A 23,312-nucleotide genomic window follows, 5' to 3' on the forward strand; every position below is an offset into this window, starting at 1 on the left:
AAGGCCCGGGGCAACATGATAATAGTGTTCCAATATTTGAGGGGCTCCTACAAAGAAGAGGGGGTCAACCTATTTTCCAAAGCACCAGAAGGCAAGACAAGAAACAATGGATGGAAACTAATCAACGTGAGAAGCAACCTAGAACTAAGCAGAAATTTGCTGACAGTGAGAACAATAAACCAGTAGAACACTTGCCTTGAACCTTGGTACTAAGGGTATTAGATCAATCATTAGCATCCTCAAGGTCTCATTTAAGAAGACTCTGGCTGGAAGGAATATTTAGCTTTCACTTGGGGTTAAAACCTGGGTGTAGAACGTCCTCTGGATGAATGACTGGTCATTCATTTCTCTAGAGCAGGAGTAAAATGGCTATGTTTATGCAAACACTTGGATTAATAATAATAATAATAGTAAAGTTGGAAGGGTTCTTGGAGGTCATCAAGTCCAACCCCCTGCTCAGGCAGGAAACCCTATACCATTTCGGACAAATGGCTGTCCAGTCTCTTCTTAAAAACTTCCAGTGTTGGAGCATTCACCGCTTCTAGAGGCAGGTTGTTCCACTGGTTAATTGTTCTAACTGTCAGGAAGTTTCTCCTTAGTTCTAGGTTGCTTCTCTCCTTGCTTAGTTTCCACCCATTGCTTCTTGTCCTGCCTTCAGGCGCTTTGGAGAATAGCTTGACTCCCTCTTCTTTGTGGCAGCCCCTGAGATATTGGAACACTGCTATCATGTCCCCCCCTCGTCCTTCTCTTTGTTAAACTAGACATACCCAATTCCAGCAGCCGTTCCTTATATGTTTTAGCCTCCAGTCCCCTAATCATCTTTGTTGCTCTTCTCTGTACTCTTTCTAGAGTCTCAACATCTTTTTTACATCGTAGTGACCAAAACTGGATGCAGTATTCCAAGTGTCACCTTACCAAAGCATTGTAAAGTGGTATTAACACTTCATGTGATCTTGATACTATCCCTCTGTTAATGCAGCCTAACACTGTGTTGGCCTTTTTGGCAGCTGCAGCACACTGCTGGCTCATATTTAAATGATTGTCCACTAGGACTCTGAGGTCCCTCTCACAGTTACTACTATTGAGCAAGGTACCCCCTATACTATACCTGTGCATCTAGTTTTTCTTGCTTAAATGTAGAACCTTACTTTTTTCACCATTGAATTTCATTTTGTTAGGTAGCGCCCAGTGTTCAAGTCTGTCCAGATCCTCCTGCATCTTAAGCCTGTCTTCTATTCCTGCCAGTTTGGTGTCGTCTGCAAATTTGATGAGCTCCCCATCTATCCCCTCGGCCAAATTGTTGATGAAGATGTTGAAGAGCACTGGGCCCAGAACAGAGCCCTGGGGCACCCCACTACACACTTTCCTCCATGTAGATGCGGTTCCATTGAGGACCACATGCTGAGTATGGCCGGTCAGCCAGCTACAGATCCATCTGATGGTGATACTGTCTAACCCACATTTTTCTATCTTGTCAAGTAGTAGGTTGTGATCTACTTTACCAAATGCCTTACTGAAGTCCAAGTAAATTATGTCCACAGCATTCCTCTGATCCACTAATTTTGTCACTTGGTCAAAGAATGCAATAAGATTTGTCTGGCATGATCTATTTTTGACGAACCCATGTTGGCTTTTAGTAATGACTTTGTTTGCCTCTAGGTGTTCGCTGATTCATTGTTTGATTATCTTTTCCAGGATCTTCCCAGGTATTGAGGTCAGGCTGATAGGTCTGTAATTTCCTGGGTCCATTTTTTTTCCTTTTTTGTAGATGGGAACTACATCAGCTCTTTTCCAGTCCTCTGGTAGTTGCCCTGTGCTCCAGGATCTTTGAAAAATATAGTTCAGTGGTTCTGAGATCACATCTGCCAGTTCCTTGAGAACCTTGGGGTGTAATCCATCTGGTCCTGGCGATTTGAACTCGTCTAGGCTGGACAGGTGCTCACTTACCATTTTCTTGCCTATCTTAATTTGTGTTTCTATTCTGTTTTTTATGGCACTATTTTTGATAGGTTGGTCTGTTTTTTCCCTTTGTGTAAAGACAGATGCAAAAAACGAGTTAAATTGTTCTGCTTTCTCCCTGTTGCTTGTCACCTTCTTGCCACTTTCACCCACTAATGGACCAATCATTTCCTTCACTTTTATCTTGTTTTTTACATGATTGGGAAATATATAAACCAAAAATGACTCAGAGAAGTACCATATAATTATATCCAGAGTCAGAGGGCTCCTGCCACTGCCAGGGGTATCACTGTCCACCTCAATCAGTCCTAAATACCTGGTTGCCAAATATTTCTGGCCAGCTATTTCTGTCCTGCCAAGCAAACAAGCCTCTTTTCCAGAAGAAATAATAGGTGTTCAATAGGCAGGAAAGCAGGCTATACATGCTATGTGCTGGGGGTGGGGTGGGGATTTTATCTAGTTAGTAGATTATGCTGTTTCAGTTATTTCCTTGCTGGCTATCAATTAGTAGCACTATGTACAGTGAATTGACAATGTAGTGAAGGAAGTTGTTAGCATGAAAGAAGCCTAAAGGATGTGCCTTTGCTTAAATTGCTGTACCTCCTTCTCACAAGTACAAGGAAACTTTCTGCTACATTAAGCCCTTCTTCTTAATTTGAGAAAAATTCCACATGACAATTTATAGAAATTATTTATTTATTAATTGTAAGATCTGCCTTTAAGACTTTCTTTTTCCCTCCCATTCATTCCCAATTCAGAACTATCATCTAATTTCTACTCTCCCCCCCCAAGAAAATCCCACAATTATTACTGCAGAAAGTAGAGAAACAAGGAGAAGGGAAGACAAATCATCAACTTGAAGCATCCAGTGCCATTTCTGTCCCATGTCTGATATGGATCCAGATAACCCACTTCATTTGGTTGCTCTATATAGCTGGCCCCACACTACCATCTCAACAAATTTTGCCACACAGGACAGATTTAAGACTAGTCCAGGGGGTAGGCAACCTTGGCTCTTTTATGACTTCTGGACTTCAACTCCCAGAATTCCTGAGCCAGTATGACTGGCTCAGGAATTCTGGGAGTTGAAATTCACGAGTCATAAAAGAGCCAAGGTTGCCTACCCCCTGGACTAGGTGATAGTTATCTAATACCCCTGGATCCAGAGAGGGCCCATACAAAAATAATGCTATAAAAAGGAAGAAAACACTGATGGAAAGCAAATCATAAATGCAAACCTTAGAGATCTGTTACTGGGGCTTTAAATGTGCATGTATTTTTTATAGTACCGGTACATACAACTCTGTATAGTAGATGTTGTGTACAGTATATACAACTTTGTCCAGTAGATTCTTCTGTGTTGGCTGCAATCACAAAGCTGCAGCAAATGTTAGAAATGGATCTGAAAATGAACATATAAAAGACCATAGTGATTTAGTCTCCCAGAGAAAATAAAGTGAATAATTGCATATTATGCATAAGTAGACAACAGCTAAAGCAAATAGATGAATGTGTACTGTGGTAGAATATGTCTGCCCTGTAAGTAGACAAGCCAAGAAGTCAATGTTGTTTACATCCAAAATTACTTTTATTGGAACAACCATAGTGAGAGAATCTTGCAGGCCTCGATGTGCTTGCCCCTTCTCTCAGTTTATCTTTATGTGGAAGGGGCTTGTCTGAGACCATTTTTCAAATTAGTTTCTTGGAAGGGACTCAAGACTTGCTTGTCTGATTGTAGCCTTGCTTGCAGATCTTCCCCCTGATCTTCAAGGTCATTCCCTATTCCTTAAGATGGAAATACTGAAGTATTTCAAATTGATTGAGCAACTGCTGGAAGAATGGTAGTAGATAATATGTGGTCTGTTGTGAGGACTGAATGTTTGTCAATAAAAGCAAAAATGGAGGTGCATAAAAATGTGCTTTTATCCAGTTTGTTCTATGAAATGAGAGTTAGATGTGGAAAAAAAAGTACACTGAAGTGGTTTAATAACATACAGGGAATGCATGAGATTTGAACTGTAAAACTAATATTTGATAAAATATTAAATGAGTAAGGAGAAGACCAAGAAATGTATGACTGGGTGGATTTGATGAGATCCTACAAAGGATAGCAGGGAGGAGTTTGTTTTTCATGAACTGCAACACATAAAGTGATTTATGGACATACTGGAAGCTTGAATGGTTTGCAAGGATAGGAAGGAATGGAGAGTTGGTATAAATTGGATATAACTACTGTATTTCTTTTTCGCTATTGAACTTTGGGGCTTTTATTTCTTTAGCTTATTACTTCTTACTCCTTTGCTTTGCATAATACAATATTATTTACCAGTATAGGAAAAGAGTGAATCCATTTTTGTACAGCTAATTTAGAAGATTATATAATTTTCTTGCATCGGTTCATTCCTCAGTTTGCCTTATTCTGGCAAAATATCTTGATGCAAGTATGGGATACAATGATGTTTCTGTACACTAACTATAAGGGTTTTTTACAGTATAACACATTCTAAACATCATTTTTAAGAATGAATTCTACATCCATATAGATTTGCCAGCACAACTGCTTCACAAATGGCGTGACCAAGAGTAATATGCCCAAGCAGAAAGGGAGCACAATGACAACTGCTTCACCAACTTGTCTATGCTCTCTGGCTTTGACTACTAATTGCTGTTTATATGATATCATAAAAGGCTACATTAACTATCCAAACAATTGCTAGTCTACTGGATGGAAGAAAAAGCACAAAAAGAAAAGAAAGCAGAGAAAAAAGAAAGGGAGAAGAAATTACAAGTTGTGTAAGGTAGGATAGACAAAAAAAACAACAACACCTAATCCTGGATTGCACCCACTAAATCAGCCAAACAGCCAAAAATTGAAGAATTCCTTCTGCCCAGAGAAATTGAAGGTAAACCTATTCCTAATTCTATCTGAACCTCAAAAGATTTGGGGGTGCCAGAATGGGATTTCAAAGAAATAGAAAAACAATAGCTGCCAGAGTTCTCCATCGTCATAAAAGACAACCTATTTGAGCATTTTAATTCTCTCCCAGTCCTTCCATCCTTGCTTCCCTCTAACTCATTTCCATAAATGACAAGATAACACAGTGACAGGACTGGAAAAAGATGTTTTTGAAGGGTGGCTCAAACAAATTTACGGCTAAGCCTTCTTTACAGCACAGTTATGCCCATTTTTGAGCAGTTAGTCTTATGAGTAAAAATCTAGACTTGCTGAAGAGCAGCTTTGAAGCTTTTATTCATAAGCAAGACTGAAGGAAACTCTACCTTTATTGAAGCCCATGAGAAAGGTCTGGATAAACAACATTTAGAATTGCCTCAAACCACATGATGGGCAGCAAATAAATTTAATAATAATTCACTGGCTTAAGAGTCCTAAACAACCTCAGATTAATAAACTGTTAAAACTGATAATAGTGTCCAAGCCAAAATCTCCATCACAATAGAGACGAATACTGCTAATTCTGCCTGTCATAAAATTCTAAGCACATTCATTCCCTGCAGCCAAATCCAAATGTGTTACATATATTAACGAACAGCCTAAATTTCAGCTGCCGGATCACAAGAAGAACAATCTTAATTTCTCAGTGACAGTTTCAATAATGTGAGCCCCAGCTAATGGATCTCTGTGCAGCTGAGAGTCTGCAACCTTAGTCTGGAAGTAAGTAGATTTTACTGACATCTAAACAAGCTACCATACCCCATATGCTTTTTAAAATGATGTTGCATCTTCGCTGATTTTCAAGTTTTCCATATCTGAGTCTTCCATATCTTGACTAAGGTGCCTGCTATTGGTGATTCTTCTCCATGTATGCCTTGGACAAAGCATGATTCTGGGGATCAATCTGATAAGAGATAAGTGTTCAAGGATGCTGTAGTAGAAACCAGCCTTATTAGCAGTTTTGACATTTTGTCTAAGAACAAGATGACATTCTACAAAGACTCAGCAGACCAATGCAGACCTTAATCTAATGCAAACTTAATGCTACTGCTGGACCTCTTATTAATCTTAGTAACTAATGCAACTGATTTTTCAACTGGCCTCTGGAATTTCTACAGGTAATTATGGCTGAACATTTATTACAATTCTACCAGATCAAAATGCTTTTAATGAATATCTATTTAGTCCACTCCACTCTCATAAGCAGATCAAATACATTTGGTACCAAGTTGCAAAATAATATTGAGAAATGTGTGAATCTTTGTTCCCAAGCTCATACTTCAGTTGGGGGTGATTTTAATGCAGAAAAGATTCAGGTGATCAATCTCTGTATGCCCATTTCTAAGATTATCCTGAAGAGGCCAATGAGGGCTATCTCTCCCCATCTGCCTCACTAAAGATGCATCCCGCAATTTTGCTTGATCAAATTAGACAACCAATTTCACTTGTACATCTTGAATAATAATATATTTGTGTAACCAATCTGCAGAATTTACCTATAGTATTGTTCAGGATTCCAAATATCAATTTTTCACTATTGCTTTACTTCTTGCAATTTACTTGAAAACAGTAATAAAACTGATAGTTAAACCATGGACAGAAAGCAACCATTACTCATTAACTCTTAATATTGAACTAATAACTATTACTGAAATTCAGAATGCTTCCTAATTGGAAATTGCCAATTGTCTATAATAGGTAAAAATTAAAAGCAAGGCCTTATAGTCACTAAAGTGTTTTATTTCACTAGATTATTGGGACTTTAAGAAGAAATGGTGATGTTGAACAACTTGATCATTACCCATGATACATCTCTTGTCCATATCCTACAAGAACGTATTTGCTATGGGCAAAGTAGACATACTACCCATATTAATGTCAGTGTCAAACCTTCAAATAATTCTGTCTGCAGCCATCTTTACTTCGTTTTCGATTGCCACAGCCATGGGAGGGGGGAGATATGTTCTTTTAGTTTAGCCATAACAAATACTTTCTTGTGGGAACCAAGGTCAAGCTGCCAAAGTTTTGGCGGGCTGGAGCTACCGTTAGAAAGCCTGCCAAAGTAGTTAATTGGGGATTGTGATTTATGACAACTGTAGGGGTGGGGAGTTCAGCTTTTACTTTGTAACCTTTGGAGGGTGGGAACTTTCAGTCTTGGGTTCACCTTTGTTCATGCTGATACTATGTAGCCATTAAATGTGTTCTTTGAGGAAAGCAATTACCTCAGAGTTCTTATTTTAACTGGTCTCATTTATCGGAACCATGACAGTCAGGTTCAAAGACTGGTTTGATCAGGATTGGTGAATTATTGGTACATTTTCCTTTATATATAAAAAAGACCCTTCTCAAGCACCCCTTGTCAAATTAGTAAGAATGAAGAAACAACATAAGGTCCTTTTGCCATCTAAGGAGAAGGATGTTTTATAGGCTTTCTGGCAGCAACTAATTCTGGCAGCCAAGGATAAAACCCATTTTATCAATTTTCTTAAAATTGGGAACTCCAGATGTAAACACTGAAACAAATCAAAGAACTCTTCCTGAATAGCTCCCAGTTTTGGTTACCAAAATAAGAAATTTTATAGATTCCCTGAAGCCAGGCAAGCTCTTTGGGACAATCCTATTCTGCTGGAAGTTGCTGAAAGATAATACCAATTGGAGGTTACCTGCTTTGGGACATATTTTTTCCTATATAGACGACATGGGTTGTACCGCCTCTATTCCAAAAAGGTGATAGGGACAATCTAGGCAAGTCCTGCCTTGTAAGTCTGCTGAGTAGTGTTTACACCCATGACGCCCATCACCTGAACAACAGCATGTTACAGAATTGGATAGAGACTGAATCGGATTTGGCAATGAGTAGGTCTATTATCAACAGTGCTTTTTTGTTTAAAAAAAAAAAGGTGCCAGAACTCACACATGTCATACAACCCACCTTGCCTAACCTACAAGGTTCCATCCAAAAAAGGTGCCGGAACTCCATTCTGGACGTTTTATGACAAAAAAGCCCTGATTATCAGTATAGTAAAGAAACCTTTTTTCCCTTTACTGAAATGTTTTATAGATCACAATGAAACTTTTCTTTTTGCCTTTTTCTTCTCAGATAGGAAACCATTTATGATGTTGCTACATTCTTCTAGCAGCAATTAAGATCCATAAAGAGATAATTACAGGTATGTACATGGGTAAATTCATTGAAATGACTTATTTTTTATATTCATATATTTTATATCCTATTTGGGGCTTTCAGAGCCCTCCTTTTAGTTATTCTTAGTATTAATGTTAAAAATTTTGTAGCAAGATTTTAGTGTTTTAATATTATAGTATTTTATTAGCAATGCTAGATTTTAATTATTTGTTTCCCATAATTTCCCAATATTATAGAGCTGGCTCTAATTTTTCTTGATTGCACTTTACGCTGGTCTATGACCAAAATAAAGAATTGCTTGCTTAATTGATGGATATACTCAGAAAAAATTACATTCCTAACAAACTTAGGCTTGATATTCATTCTCTACATAGACAGGCTTCTTACAATATCTATCTCCCATAAATAAGGCATGATCTGTATGTCAGTTTTACTTTTATTTGGTGTTTATATATTTTATATGTATTATGATAATTTGTTTCATAAACCACACAGTTCAAAAATCAATCATGAGTGAGACTGTCATGAAAATGTAATATACTGTTTTTATTTATTTACCAAATTTATACACTGCCTATCTTACTACCTAAGTGACCGTGGGGGATTTACAAATAGAAAACATAAAATCTATACAAAAATAAATGAGTTAAAAAACAAAGCTAAGAAGTTAAAAAGATGGAGGGAGTGATCTTAAGCCACTAACCACCCCTAGGTTTGCATGCCGTTATTGGATTCATGCTAATTGACATGAATCAGACCAGAATAGGGAGACGCAACCTCTCTTGATAATCTATACCAGGGGTTCCCAACGGGGGGGGGGGGTGTCCTTGCAAAAGAATAAAAAACAACAAAGGCATTAAAAAGAAAAAGTGTCCTTAAAAAAGGGAGGGAAAAAGACTACCACATATACACATATCCTTCCTAGCTGAATGCTAATTAATACATCAGTGTTAGTTTCCCATCCCTTGTGAAACAGACCAAAAGAATTTTTAGCTACTAAACTACTAAATCTGTTTACAAATTATTAGCCTGTCAACTACATATTGTATGAATAACAAAATAGTTAACAGAAAAAAACAATAAACATATTATATAAAATTGTAAAAGTAATAATTATTAACAGTAATAAAAGACAAAATTGAAATTCCAAAACTTTATTAACAAATTGCTACTATAATGAACTCTGTAGAAAATTTACCAAAGCTTCAATCCCAAATCATCACAAATATTTGATCCCAGATCAAATATCCACATTTGTTTCTTAATACCATCTCTTATCAACTGTTGATTGATTGAATACGATAAGTCCAATCTCCAAGGACAATCTATCTTCCTCCCAAAAATCAGATAAGATCATTTTCCAATTAAATGCAATAAGTCTATTTCCCACTCTCCTTCTAGCCCCTTAAAAAAGACCTATTTGCTATTTCTTCACCCAAAGAGTTTTCTGCTATTATATAAAAGCACAGGATTGAGCTTCAGGAAGGTATATGAAGTCAACTCTTTTATTTCTGAGTCTATATTTCTTCCCAGCCAATTTACTGCAGGGAAAACACAGTCCTTTTGAATGATTTCCAGAGTATATTGTTTCTGAGTTTATATTTCTTCCGAATGAGTCTGCTGCTTTGTAAACAAGTTCTTTTTGTGGGTTTAAAGTATTCAGGGTTGGTTTCTACAGAGTGTTTTCCATGGTCTTTATGAGTTCATCAAACCTTTTAGAAAAAAATTCAGTTAAAACTGCATGTTGCTAAACAATCTGTTTCCCCCCCCCTCTGAATGTCAGCCTCCTCCTCCTCTCTGTAATCCAATATGTTGTTGCTCAATGGAGTAGATAAGTAAAGCAGGGAATAAGCAAAAAACAAACAAACCCAGCAGGTATTTTCTGATTACTTTGATCCAAAAACTTTTTGCAGGTTAGTAGGCACATGCTGTGTTTCCATACAAAAAAGAAGAGTTGGCGAAAGCAGTCAAATAAATCAACGAAAGAAAGCAAAAAAAGAAAAAAAAAACCAGATAGAATCCAACAGGATTTGAAATAAGTCAGCATTCACCCAGTCAATTAACCTTTAAAGATAAAGAACAAAAGCAAAAGTTCAAAAAGTGAAGTTAAAAGTCCCAGGCATGCTTATGAAACTTTCTGCTGGTAGAAAGAGATGTAAAAAAGACTATTGACTTTCCGGAGGCTCCCACAAGGAGCTGCAGTCTTCAAGATTCCCCCTCCTGGGTGGGTCCACAGCCATCCAAAAGTCATCTTGAATCATTCCTAAGCATCCCTTTCAAATCCAGCGGGATAAGGCTTCCAAAGAACTAAGCCTGGCAGCAAATACAACAGATTGTAAGCAAGAGAAAGAACGTCTCTTACTCTTCAGCAGCCATCTTGGGGAGGAATCAGTTTCCAGATCATTCTCAAGGGTGGCCCCATGTAGAGCACATCCCATGGTGACAGACGATCTCACCCAGTGGCTTCATGTAGATGTTAAAGAGGAATAGAGAGAACCCTGAGCCCTGCAGTACCCCGCAAAGCAAGGGGCCATGGGCCAGAGCCTCTAGCTTCCAATCAATGCTGATTGGGACCCACTTCGGAGCTTACTAGCTTAAAGGGAGAGTTAAATTCAGTGTTATACACAAATATTGATATACTATTTTGATACAAATGTTGTATCAAAAAGAAAGTAATATCCTAAACAAACATACATGCACAAGCGTCTCTTAATGGGCTTAAGAGTCAAGAGTGAATTAAAGAGCAGTTAGCTGAGAGCTGGTTCAAACAGGGGCAACTACAAAAGTAAATGCAGGCATTAATAAGATGACTTGAAAGAAAGAATAGCAAGTCCTGTGAAATAAGAAGCTGACAGAATTCCAAAGAGTCATTATATGACAAGTGACATTTCAGTGAGGAACCTCTGCAGAAGGACCTCTTGGCACAGTCATGAGAAAGGAAGGGCTTGTTTGTAAATCTGCACAAATGCCCTAGCTCTTTGGGGTGAAAAGAATACAATGATGGTTTGATAACAGAAAGAAATGAGTTATAAAAGGGATAGATTTGCCAAAGGTGGAGAGGGATGCATTAGGTACAGGAGTGACACAAGTGGTGACAATAGCAGAAAAAAATGCTTATTTTTCTCCCTTTTACCCTGCAGAACCATATGACTGGCAGCAGTGTTTTCTCTCTCCTCCTCCCCTCCCCCTTCCTTTGGCTACTGTCATCCAAGGTCTATTGGCAGTCAAAGAACTAACATTTTTCTGAGTTTTGCTTTGCACATGTTTGTGAAAACTAAATTGAAGAATAATTAGTTGAAAGGACCATTTTACATTCTCTCTCTATTGGTAGCTTAGAGAATCCATATACAAATCACTATGGCTTCCTCAGATTACAAGGAATGTAACAAGGAAACAAGGAGTGCAATGTGTAGGCTGCACCTATGTTAGGAACAAGAGCTTACATTCAACTAAACATGCTTAACTTTATAATCTTAAAGTGCATAAATTGTTTTTTTTAAATCTTCAGTGTTACTGCCAAATGAGAACATATCAGAGAGGTTAAGTAGGTCTATTTTAAGGATCTTCTGTATCACTTGCTTTGAAAATCTTGTTTTAAGCTATATAGACTGATTATCCATCCTAGAGCATTGTGCTTTCTGAAATCATTCACTTAAAAGATAGTGCGCATTTTAAAACAAAAACCATTGGAATTCTTTTTCCTGAAGATAGAAAAAGACAACAGTCACAAAAAAGACAACAGTCACAAAAAATAAATCAGGACAAGTTATTTGACAAACAGGAGATTATAAAATGTATATATCATTCATTTGAATGTTTTCTTCCCAAAACCCTCTCACAACGTATGGATTTTCCGCTCCTATAATATCACTTTCTGTTGGACATAATATAGTGTTCATGAGCTAAAAAGGCAGGTCTAGAAAGTCTATGGCACCAAAAGGTCTCTCTCTTAATCGTCTTAACTGGAAAAAGAAAAAATCAGAAACAAGGAGAGAATATGCTGGAAAATAATCAAATGCCAGAGACCACGTGGGTGAAAAATACAACATAAAGTAGTGACACATGATACTAGGTATCTAAAGCAAATCTGAAAAACCAGACAATCCAATTTTAAGATGTCTTCTACATTAATTATTTTACTGGGGCAAGTAAATTGAAAACAAATGATAAAACATTAGATTTCTCAGTGTTTTCATTGTTGTCCTAAAGCAGCTGGAATGTCTCCAGATGTGACCAAAGCAGTGGCACTGATAAGCAACAACCTTTTCCCATTATGCCATTTTCCAGATTGAAATCAGTTATCCAAGTCAAAGCTGCCCTCAATGCCTCTGACTTTTTTCAGAACAAATAGGTGCGTGTGATACATGTGATTGAACTGAACAAAAGACACTCAAAAAAGCAATTAAAATTCACTCTCTCCTAGGTGGTGCTCCAGTGAAATCTAGAAAATCTGGACACGCTAAGCCATTATGTTTTCTGAGTCTGGGTGCACTGTAACTTTTTTGTCTTGGCCCTTAGCTCCAGTGCTTTTTCAAACTCTCTAATAGGTATGCAGTAACAGTGTAACTTTATCTCTTTATTTCCCATGCACTCATTCAGCAAACTCAGGCCACACATTGCCATAGAATTATGATCTTGCTGTTCAATGGCCTGATCCAACATCAGTCATAACAACATCACGCAAATGTCAATGAAATCTAGAAAAGGTATTCAGAAGTCTAGGCTTTCTAGAACTTTCAGAACAACAGGTGAATGTTTGAATAGATTAGCAAGCAGCATCTTGTTGGATGACATGTATTATATTTTTAAAAGATGTCATCAGTCTCCAATTGTGAATCTCTTGGCCATGAACCTTAATCCACTACTTTGCTCAAATAACAATTATTAGGGACAGAAAAGACACAACGAGGCAGAGGAATTTAAAGCTGACAATGCTGTCATAGAGTTCAACAGGCAGAAAGACATCATTCCAATAGAAAATTCCCCCATAAGGGGAGCCGAGGTCTTCTTTCCATACCGTTCCCCCAACTCTGACCCAATGGCAAATAACAGAAGACAAATAGAAAAAGAACCGGAAGGAAGGGCGCCACCGAGAATCGCTCCCTTTCACAATGCAGCAATCCACACGGAGAAACGCGAGCGGACCTCCGGCGTTAAAGACGCGAGGGGGCTCGGCCCTCGGTCCACAAGGCGGCCGGGAGATCGGGGAGGGGAAATGGCGCGCCTTTGGTAACCGAGGCTGGCAGCCCACCGGCGAGGCAACTTACTCACCGCAGTCGGCGCACAGGATCCGGCCCACGTCCTTCTTGAGGTTCCTGCCGCTGGTGTCCAACGGGGCGAAGGAGGTCTTGAAGACCAGCGGCTGCTCGGTGGGCTCCAGGAAGAAGATGTAGCGGTGGTTACGCTTGACTTTGAAGCAGGGCGCCGGCATGGAGCCCACGCGGATGAGCTGCTCCCTCTGGAGCCCACCGCTGTTGAGGGGCCACAAGTCCAGGACCTTCACCAGAATGCCGGACGTCGGCGTCTCCTCCCTGCTCCAGTTGCCGGTCGCCTGCGTCGGAGAATCCGCCGGCGGCAGAGCCTGCACCTTGCCCTCCAGCACCACGGCTGCCGAGTACGCCTGGTCCTGCACCGAGCGCAGACTAGGCGAGTAACAGGCGAGCGACACGCCAATCAGCCACATGGAAAAGCCGGGCGCCGTCAGAGCGCTCCTCATGCCGAGACAGCCGCAGCCCAAGAGCCTCTCGCCCCTGGCCCTCGTCCTCCTCGCGCTGCCCAAGCCGCCGGCCCAGGATGGGAGATGCCGCAGGCCGGCGGTCCCGCTCCTCCACCTCCTGCTGTTGCCGCCGCCGCCGCCGCCGGCGGAGCTCTTCTAACGCCTTCCGCTCCCGCCGCCGCCGCTGCTGCACTGAGCCTCCCGGTCCTCGCCTTCCCTCAGGAACGGCACTGAGCAGCAGCACCAGTCCTGCCGCATCCAGCCGGGCCATTTGCAGGACGCCGACGCGGCTCCAGCTGCAAAACCGGAAGCGGCGTAAGCTCGGGCCCAGCCACGGAGCTGCGCAGGGGCTGCGGAACCCTTCCCTCCTCCCTCCCGAGGAGGACTCCTGCTCCGAACACCTAAGAGAAGGGCGGCCGGAGGGAGGCGGCTTATCTCTGGCCCACTCGGGGGAGAAGGAGGAGGAGGGCTGGAGGCTCCTTCATCCGCGCCCCGCGCCCCGCCTTCTGCATCAGGTCAAGGAGAGCGGCAGCGGACCCGGAGCCTCCCTTGAGCACCGTCGCGAGCAGCGCGCATCCCAGCTCGCCGAGCGTGGCTCCCGGCTGGGTAGAGCGCGGCCGAAGGTGGCTTCAGCGGAGTCCTCGGGGATTGCTGGCGGCCCCCAGCGAGGCTCCCGTGCGATTTCGCCCCACTTTCACCTACCTCTAGTCCATGCTGTGGAGGACACCCTCGATTCGCCGGCCTGAAGGCGGCAGCCACCTGCTTCGCGGAGGACGCGAGCCGCAAGCGCTGCAACAAGGTGGGCGAGGCGGGCGAGCTCCAAGTCTCGGGGGGTCCCATTCAATTCGTAAGACGGAACCGCGCGAGAGTTCGACTGCCGGGCCTGCATCGGGGGCAGCCGCGTGTGGGCAAGGGTGCCGAAAGAGGACAGAACGCGCGCGCCTACCCCAACCCACGCACGCCACCCCGGAGAGCCGAACTGCATTCCGGGGACGCCCCTCCCGGAAGGCTCGGCTGCCCATCTGCTCGCAAATGCCGGAGTCCCCAGGAATTGGAGGGGAGCTTCCCTGTTCCCCAGACTGAACAAGCCCCGGCGCTTCTCGTCGAGCTGAACTGGCTGGGCGATTTGTTTCCTCGGCCAAGTTCACCGAGAGGGGAGGGCTTTGGGAAGGAGGGATCCCCCTCATTTGCATAAGTTGCTGCCCAGCGGAATTCTTTGGGGGCGTCCACTCCTCACCGATTGACCACCGCGGAGAAAATCAAAAGGATACTTTGAAGCGGATTCAGCCCAAGGCACCCGAATTACGGAGAACCCCTGCATGTATTATTTGGCTAGCAAACCCGGCACAGAAATGTAATAAATAAGTATTATTGGCAGAGAGATTCTGGTTTCTAGAAAATTCTTAGTATTTTGTGTCAGTCAACTTTGCAATTAAACAGTAGTGAACTGTGGAAGTCATCCAGAAGTTTACATTGGTCTATATCTACCGGTAGGCTTGCCGAATGAAAACTCATTTAGTAGTTGAAAGAAAGAGGAAAGAAAGGTACTCAGATTTTTTCAGTATGATATACAATTGTTAATGATTATAAAGTTTCCCTTTGTATTCATCCTGAAAAAAAATCTTAAATATCAAAGGCTGTCCAGTAAAAATATTTTCTGTTCTTTTCATCTAAAGATACATTAATCTGTCATTTGACTAACCATTTTAGTGCAAAATTTCTTCAATTGTTTGAACTTTACAAACTTTACAGACTTGTTTAAAGTAGAGCATAGGTTAGAAATCCAGAAAGAAAAAAGTTGTTTGCATTCATGGACAAATTCAGACCTGAATTATCCAGAGGGATAAGCCTCTGGAGGTAAAATCTTGTATGGATACAGTCCCAAAGATGCTTTTTCACAAGGCAACTGGACTTTCTTGTTTGTTGGAGCGGTGCTTTCTGCAGGATGTTTTCTGCCCTGTGTCCCTTTATTGCTGGAACACAGGCACAGGCTGTTGGGGATGAGCCTGTGTTGTCTGCATCTCAAACTGAAATGCAAATGATTCCTGTAGCCAGCAATTTTTCTGGAAATCCGTTCATACTCCCGCAGCATTCAAAGGGTGTTCATCCCAAAGTGCAAAGCTAAATGTCTATGGAGATTCTCAGTCATCCAGGTCATAGTTATCCCAAAGATGCTTTTTCACGAGGCAACTGGACTTTCTTGTTTAAATAAGAAAGGGTTTTTCTCCTTTGCTGAGTTAAAGTGCTGACCTCTCATTCTTGAGTCAGCAGAAAATTATACTGAGATTTGCCAATCCCTACTCTGAGCCTCTTGCTCATCTTACAAGTTGCAGCAGCAGTGAAAATTTTTAATATAAAAATCTGTCAGCAAGTACATTTTGGAGCAGCCAGAGCTTCTTGGGGGGGGGGCGGTGACGTGTAAAGCATATCAGAAACATCTTAAGCATAAAATGATGTGGGCATAGGTCCCTCTTGCAGTGGTTTTCCATTTCCTTATGATCCACTGCTGAGCAAAGACTCTCCTAGCCACAGCCTTGATCTGCTACTCAAGTAGGAGCTGAGGGTCCAAGAGGATCACCATGTCACTGACCTGCACCGCCAGAGCAAATAAAACCTGGGCATCGAAATATTATTAACATAATTATAACTATGAATCCATATTTAAATTTTAGAAGTTTGAAAACGTGAAAACTATGTTTTTTTTCCTGATTGTTCCTTCCATTTCCATCAAATAATCCTTCCCCTATAAAATATTGCTGACTTTTCTATTAAGTTATTTAATTGAGAAGAATCCATGCTTTCTGTAAGATAGAGCATGATATGATTAAAGACTAGATTATTGAAGGAAAATCTAGGAGATCCATCTATCTTGATGGTTACAACTTTTAAACAGTATAAGTTCAATTTTTTAAGTGTGTAGTGTTTTACTTGCAAACATAAGCAGTATTTGAAGAATGATGTATACATTCAAAGAACCTCTTGAAAGAACCTCTTCATTGTACAAAATTCTTAAATACAATAGAGTACCTTGAAATTCTTTAAAAAGTATGGAAAAAAGACTTGGGATGAGAACTTGATGAGTCAGTTTAGAACGATGAGTCATCTTGGAAGTTTTTAATTCCCATGAAATCTATCTTGGTAAGTGACCTAGAATTAATTGTACAATAATTTACAGATGGTGTCCTTTAAAATAACATATTTATCAAAATTTGTTTTGGAAAGGTTGTAATCAACCTAAGATCCACTATTATTTCTGATGGCAGTGTGTGTTTCATTTTTGTTAAACTGTGTATCAATTACCCCAAAATTCTTGATAATTTCAGTTTTTTTCTCAAACACTGCAAAGAAATTCATCCAGTTCCCACATCCCATCAGTTAGTAGGCATATAAGGTCTATTGCCACACACTCAGGATAATCTTTTTCTCTTATTGATGTCACTTTCTGTGGAATTCTGCTACTTTAGTTTGATTACTCTGTTCTTTTCATATCAAAGCTTCATGCAATGCTAAACCCAATTTTAGAATGTGTCATGTCCACAATAGTCCAATCATTACCTCCTAAAATAGACTATTCAACAATTAAAGGGAAAAAATCATTAGTTCCAATATCCATTGTACTCATCTGGGATTTAAAAAACAAAAACAAAAATCCCTGCTTTTCTTATATAATTTAAATTAGTTTAGTTAATAAAAAGCTTTCATGAAGTGTTTTGGAGAACTCAAGATACATGCTTGCTATTTTGTGATATTTTGATTTGTCTTTAGAAACAAGCTAATAAACTTTAGAACTTTTCTTAGGGATAAATCTGGTCATGTTTGTTTTCTGACTGCAACATTGGTATATTTGTATTATCAAACAATATTTGTATATTCATATATATGAAAAACACATTTTCCAACTCAGTTATAAAATTAGTAACTGTTAATGTTAGATTATCACTTCTAACTACCACTAGATGGTAGTGTATACAGTTTGTTTTATTTCTAAATATATTTCCAATTTTCATAAAAAAGAGCAAATCATAGAATCATAGGGCGCGAAGGGACCTTGGAGGCTGCATTCTGTTCTGCCTCAGGCACAATGGATTGGTTCCTTTTTAAATATTTCTCCAACCAATGCTTATTTTAGAATCTACACATCTTTGTTGGTGAGTTAACCAAGACTTAGCAATTCATTTAGTGGCCATGGGAGAAAGTATAGTTCTCATCATCCTATGGAACGTGTTTCTTGGTCTGGTCTACCTGAAAGAGCTGACAGGACATCTGGCATTTAGGAACAGTACAAGGCCAGATTTAAGTTCACAAAAGTAACCTAAAGACCACCCATCTTATCTATTTCAACCAGAAAAGATATGAGACACAAAATATCTGATTGCCTTCTTCTCAACTGGCAGGATGTTTTATCCTGTTCATGCCATCTATTGGATACATTTAAAATCTAGTGTGCTATTCCACTAATACCATTAAATATTGTTAAGGGGACATCACTTATTTAGTGATTGTTCTAATCAGCATTTTGAGATCTTTTATGGGATTAGTTTGCATTCAGTTATTCTATAGGCCTGGCCTTACTAGGATCACACAAAGTTATTTGTCCAATGAAAGTATCTCACCTATATTCTCTGGATTAAACTATGCATCATGATTTGTTTTTTGGCAGATCAGTTCCTGGACTTTCATCAATATACACAAGAAGTTAATAAGGGGTTTTTTTTCTCCCTTTAACTCAAAAATGGATAATTGGTAGGTTTTGTTTTTTTTATTTGCCTTCATTTACAATCAGAGTTGAGTTTGAGTTTGAGTTTGAGTTTTATTGTATTTATATCCCGCCCTTCTCCTTGCGGACTCAGGGCGGCTAACAGCCTAATAAAACAGATACAAAAATACCAAAGTAACTATAGTTAAAAACATAATTAAAAAAGATATTAATATTGGCCTATGTTAATTTAAAATATTTTAAAACCCAGCTAAAAAATTCCCCTAGGCCANCGGCACCCTGAGGAGACCCACTCTGTGGGAGCGTACTGGCCGATGGGAGGTAATCTGAGGCAGAAGGTTGGGAGGCCTACGGGTGATAGATTTCAACTAAGAATATTTGTGCATGAAACAGATAGTGTTCCTCCCAATGACAGACTCTTGGGCTCCCCGTGTAATCAGATCTACATCATATAGAGCTTTAAAGATGATCACTAGCTTTTTAAATTGACTCCTGAAGTTTACTGCCAACTAGTGCATGGCTAAAAAGAATGTTTCCTGCAGTAGCAGATTCCACCCACGAATATGCTGGTCACTGCATTCCTCATCAATTCCAAACTGTCTTCAAAGACAGCCTCATGTCAACTGGGGTAAAGAAGTCAAGATATATGGTGATAAGTGCATGTGTTACTGTTACCAAAGCTTCCTAGTCCAGGTAGGACAATAACTGGTGCTGTGGCTTTAAGATGACAAAAACTCTCCTGGTCACATTTTCTGTCTGCTGTTCCAGCTGAAGCTGTAAATCCAGGACAACTCCAAAGTCACGGATGTTCTGTGGGTGGTGAACAATAATTATGTACAATACAAACAATTGTTTCTGGAATTTCCTAGATATTTACAGATAAATAGTACCTCCAACTTGCTAAGATTTAGTCTGAGCTTATTTCTCCCCAACCAGTTTCTCATAGCTTCCAGGTATAAAAGCTCACGATTTTATAGCTTTTCCACCTCAGAATTGGATGGTAAAGCATAGTTGAGTGTTATATAACTTTTGTGTTTCTCTACTTAAAAAAATATTTTTATTATAAAAAAAAAAAAGAAAAATGCCCACCTACTTCTATGCCAGGTACAGAAAAAAACAATTAAAAAATGAAAAATAAAAATGACTCTGGGCTGCCATCTAATGTCTACTTGATCCCATTTCTACTGCTACCATAAGTAGCAAATGGCTGAGCCCGAAAGATGGAAAGCTGGTAGTCCTAAATTTCCTCTTCCAATAGATATTATTATTATTATTAATAATAATAATAATAATAATGATAATGATGATGATGATGATGATGATGATGGAAGGGACCTTGGAGGTCATCTAGTCCAACCCCCTGCTCAGGCAGGAAACCCTATACCATTTCGGACAAATGGCTGTTCAGTCTCAGATCTTTGGGTCCTTGCATTGGCTCACCTCCTTCTTTGAAGTAGCCACTTAGCACTACCAGGGAATGCCTTATCTGATACCCAACCCTTAGTCCTGAAGCTTGATACAGCTGTCACATCATGTGCACCCTGTGCTGCCTAGCTGTGACTATTAAAGGGTGGATATGAAAAAGAAGTAGTTTCTATAATGTGTGGAGCTAGAGGAATTAGCATTTTTTTCTCTTAAACTCACAAGGCAGATTACATCTGAATTTGTTTTATCCATCTAGACCAGGGGTAGGCAACCTTGGCTCTTTTATGACTCATGGACTTCAACTCCCAGAATTCCTGAGTCAGCTATGCTGACTCAGGAATTCTGGGAGTTGAAGTCCATGAGTCATAAAAGAGCCAAGGTTGCCTACCCCTGATCTAGACCTTCACAGCTTCTAGACATTGCAGTAGGACTTTCATAACATCTCAATTTAGTCCTATGGTTGCAATGTAGAGTCCAATATCATCAAGATACTTTTTATTACAAATATCAAATCTGTTGTACCCCTGAAGGAGCAATTTCCTAGAAAGATCATGCTTGTCTCCCAACAAATGTTTGGAAAAATAATTTCAATCTTCATGCCTTTTTCAAGCTCTGCAATTTGTTTGATCAGCATTTTGCTTATCTTCTTGAATGTTGAAAGTAGACACTAACAACAGCATTGATTTTATTCACTCCATCATTTATTTCAAATCAATTACTCTACAATTATGGTTCTATAACATTTAATCAGTCAAAAAATACAGTATCACTAATTTCATTCATTTGGATTTCAGAACAGTTTTAGATACATTTGCTATATTTTATCATGCCTCATTCCCCCTTTATTGGTCCTGTTCCTTTTATTGCTATCTTCTAATTATGTTTTTTATGATCTATTATTTCATTGCTTTGTATTTTCCAGTGTTTTGCAAATTATAATCTTTACTACAGTTAATAAATATTCTACTAATTGTATGTGTTCTGTTATAACCAGTAAGTTTGTCATGGAAATCTCTTCTTCGTGGTCTTGTAAAATATTGATCGTGTTGAAGTAAAATGAAACAGTTTTCTCCACAAATTAATTAATCAAGATAGAGGATATCATCAGTTTAGAGACTTTGACTGATGGAAAATTTATCCTTGCTTCATATAACTTGCAGAGGGATTAGACAAATGCATTATCTCTATTTCAGCACATGATATTTTACTAAACAAAACATATTTTTACAGAGTATATATTTTGCTCTTAATTTTAATAATGTTCATTTTTAGTTCTGGCTTTTAGGTTTGTATTGTTTTTATATATGCATTGTTTGTTGGATTACTGTATCAGTCAAACAATAAGGAAACACTAAAATGTTTGAAGATTGATTGGTATATATTGATATCATTTAAAATCAAAGGAATCTCTTCAATACTATATAAAACCATTATCAAATATATAAAAGGCTATCTTGAAAATATGTGGAGAGGACTTGGGATTAGAAGTGGATCAATCAGTATGGAATTGTTCTGGAGTACACTAAGGAAATCAGTTAAGAATTGGTTATTCATGGAGAGTGATGACGCTTTGCGATTTGTACTCTGACAGTATCAGGACCCTGGAGAGTTCACTGCATAACATTTAGGAGCAATTTCTATCAGCTTGAGATCTACAGCACGTTTTTGTTTGTGCCATAAAAAGATTGTACAGGACTCTAAAAGTGAGTGACCCCAAAATCCACAAGGGTCTCTGAACCTGGGGTTTTAAGAAGTGAAACAAGATTTAAGCCACTCATTTTGTCGTTTAACCACCCTCCAAACTCCAACAAATTAAAAAAATAACCATCCTGCCCTTAGGCCTGAAGTGGTGATCTGCTTTATAGGCATGCTTTACAGGCTGTGCTAATGTTTTGGAAGACAACTTTTATCCCAGGGCTTTAGGGACATGACACATAATCTAGTGTATGATATACAAATCTATTTAAATACGGTAGGTCGAAACTGAGCACAAAAATAATTCATAGAAGATAGCGTGCAGTTTTAAAAGGGCAATATATTATTCAAGGTCTCTGTAGATTGTGTTTAAGGGTTGCAATCAAATATACTAATATTTTAATACTAATATAATACTAATAGTAATTAAATAAATATATTAATATTTATGCTTGCAGTCTACACTTCATTTTGATTTTGGTTGAAGACTTTAAGAAAGTTGGAAAAACTCACATTGCAGCCTTTGGTAGTTACTTCCTGTGTAGTTTTACTGATCTCATTTCACAGAATCAAGTCAATATTTACATCCCAAAAGGCATGAATTACAGTTATTGGTGATTTGACTAAACCATTTGACTAAAATTCAGAAGGGGGCAAGACAAGGTTGTCCTCTGTCCCCTTTGTTGTTTATTTTGGTTCTTGAAGATTTGAATAGGGACATTAGCCAAAATGAGAAGATAATAGGCCTAAAAATTAAAAATAAGACCTTTAAATTGAGAGCTTTTGCTGACCATTTGGTTTTGACTTTACACAACTCCCTGAAAGGGATTGAATCTTGAAAAAAAAAGAAATATTTTGGAATGTTAGCAGGTTTTAAGATTAATAAGCAGAAAACAAAGATGTTGGTTAAAAATATGATTATGAAAGATCAAATATGTTTTGATGAAGGAATCTAGTTTTCTAACATGTCCAACTCCTATTTTCATATAATAAAATTAACATAAAAATGCTCTTACACATTATTTTTTTGTTTCCTCCAACACAGAATATATTTTAAGCAGCATCCCTTCTTTTGGATTGTGGCTGTAAGATTAGCTAGTAGATTTAGACATACATAGCTCTGGACATCACAAAGGCCTTATTGGAGGCCATGGATGTCAAAGCTATATCTTCCTCTATAGTTGCAAAGGACAGGGTGTCATAAATGGGGTTGATCTAGTCTAAATAATCATCTTCCAGACTAGGGCCAACCTCAACCTGCCACCTTTCCCTCCTCTAGCATTAGTAATTTGTGGTATTGCAGTATCTCCTCTTTCATGGTGGAACTAACTTTTCCAAAGAGGTCATCTGTGATGCTGGGTTCATTAGGGAGCTTTGAGGGGATCTTCAGCCCCAGTGGGGTTAGGAACCAATTCCAATTCTTCCAAGAGTTGGCAAGGGGAGTGGCTTGTGTGCTGCGGGTTCTTCCAAATTGACCTCCTTGTGATCCAGCCTGTTCTTTTGTTGCTGCTGACAGATCAGGATTCCAGTGGCCACCAAGGACAAGGCCACAATTGTGGTTAGGAGGCCCCCAATGATGCCCCTGTTGGAGGCTGTGCTAGTTGTGTTGGGCTTCTCCCGGACAAGAACAAGTTACTGCAGTTGGTGGTTTGGCAGATAAAGGTGTTTCTCATTATAGTCAGTGACCTTGGACTTCCATTGG

The 23,312-nt window shown here is 39.4% G+C and overlaps 1 protein-coding gene across 1 annotated transcript in view; it reads right to left on the minus strand.

Annotated features, from left to right (window-relative positions):
• NRG2 (neuregulin 2) overlaps window positions 1-14,044 on the minus strand; it is a 168,710-nt gene extending 154,666 nt beyond the window's left edge. Inside the window, exons 1-2 of the mRNA XM_029283378.1 lie at window positions 13,935-14,044; window positions 13,329-13,528 (exon numbers count right to left, since the gene is read on the minus strand). Coding sequence (XP_029139211.1) covers window positions 13,329-13,528; window positions 13,935-14,044 — 310 coding nt within the window. The remainder of the gene's footprint in view (window positions 1-13,328; window positions 13,529-13,934) is intronic.
• Window positions 14,045-23,312: the final 9,268 nt, after the last annotated feature.

This window comes from Protobothrops mucrosquamatus, unplaced genomic scaffold (assembly GCF_001527695.2).
Source record: "Protobothrops mucrosquamatus isolate PMUCROS unplaced genomic scaffold, P.Mucros_1.0 scaffold71, whole genome shotgun sequence".
In the NCBI taxonomy this organism is placed as follows: domain Eukaryota; kingdom Metazoa; phylum Chordata; class Lepidosauria; order Squamata; family Viperidae; genus Protobothrops; species Protobothrops mucrosquamatus.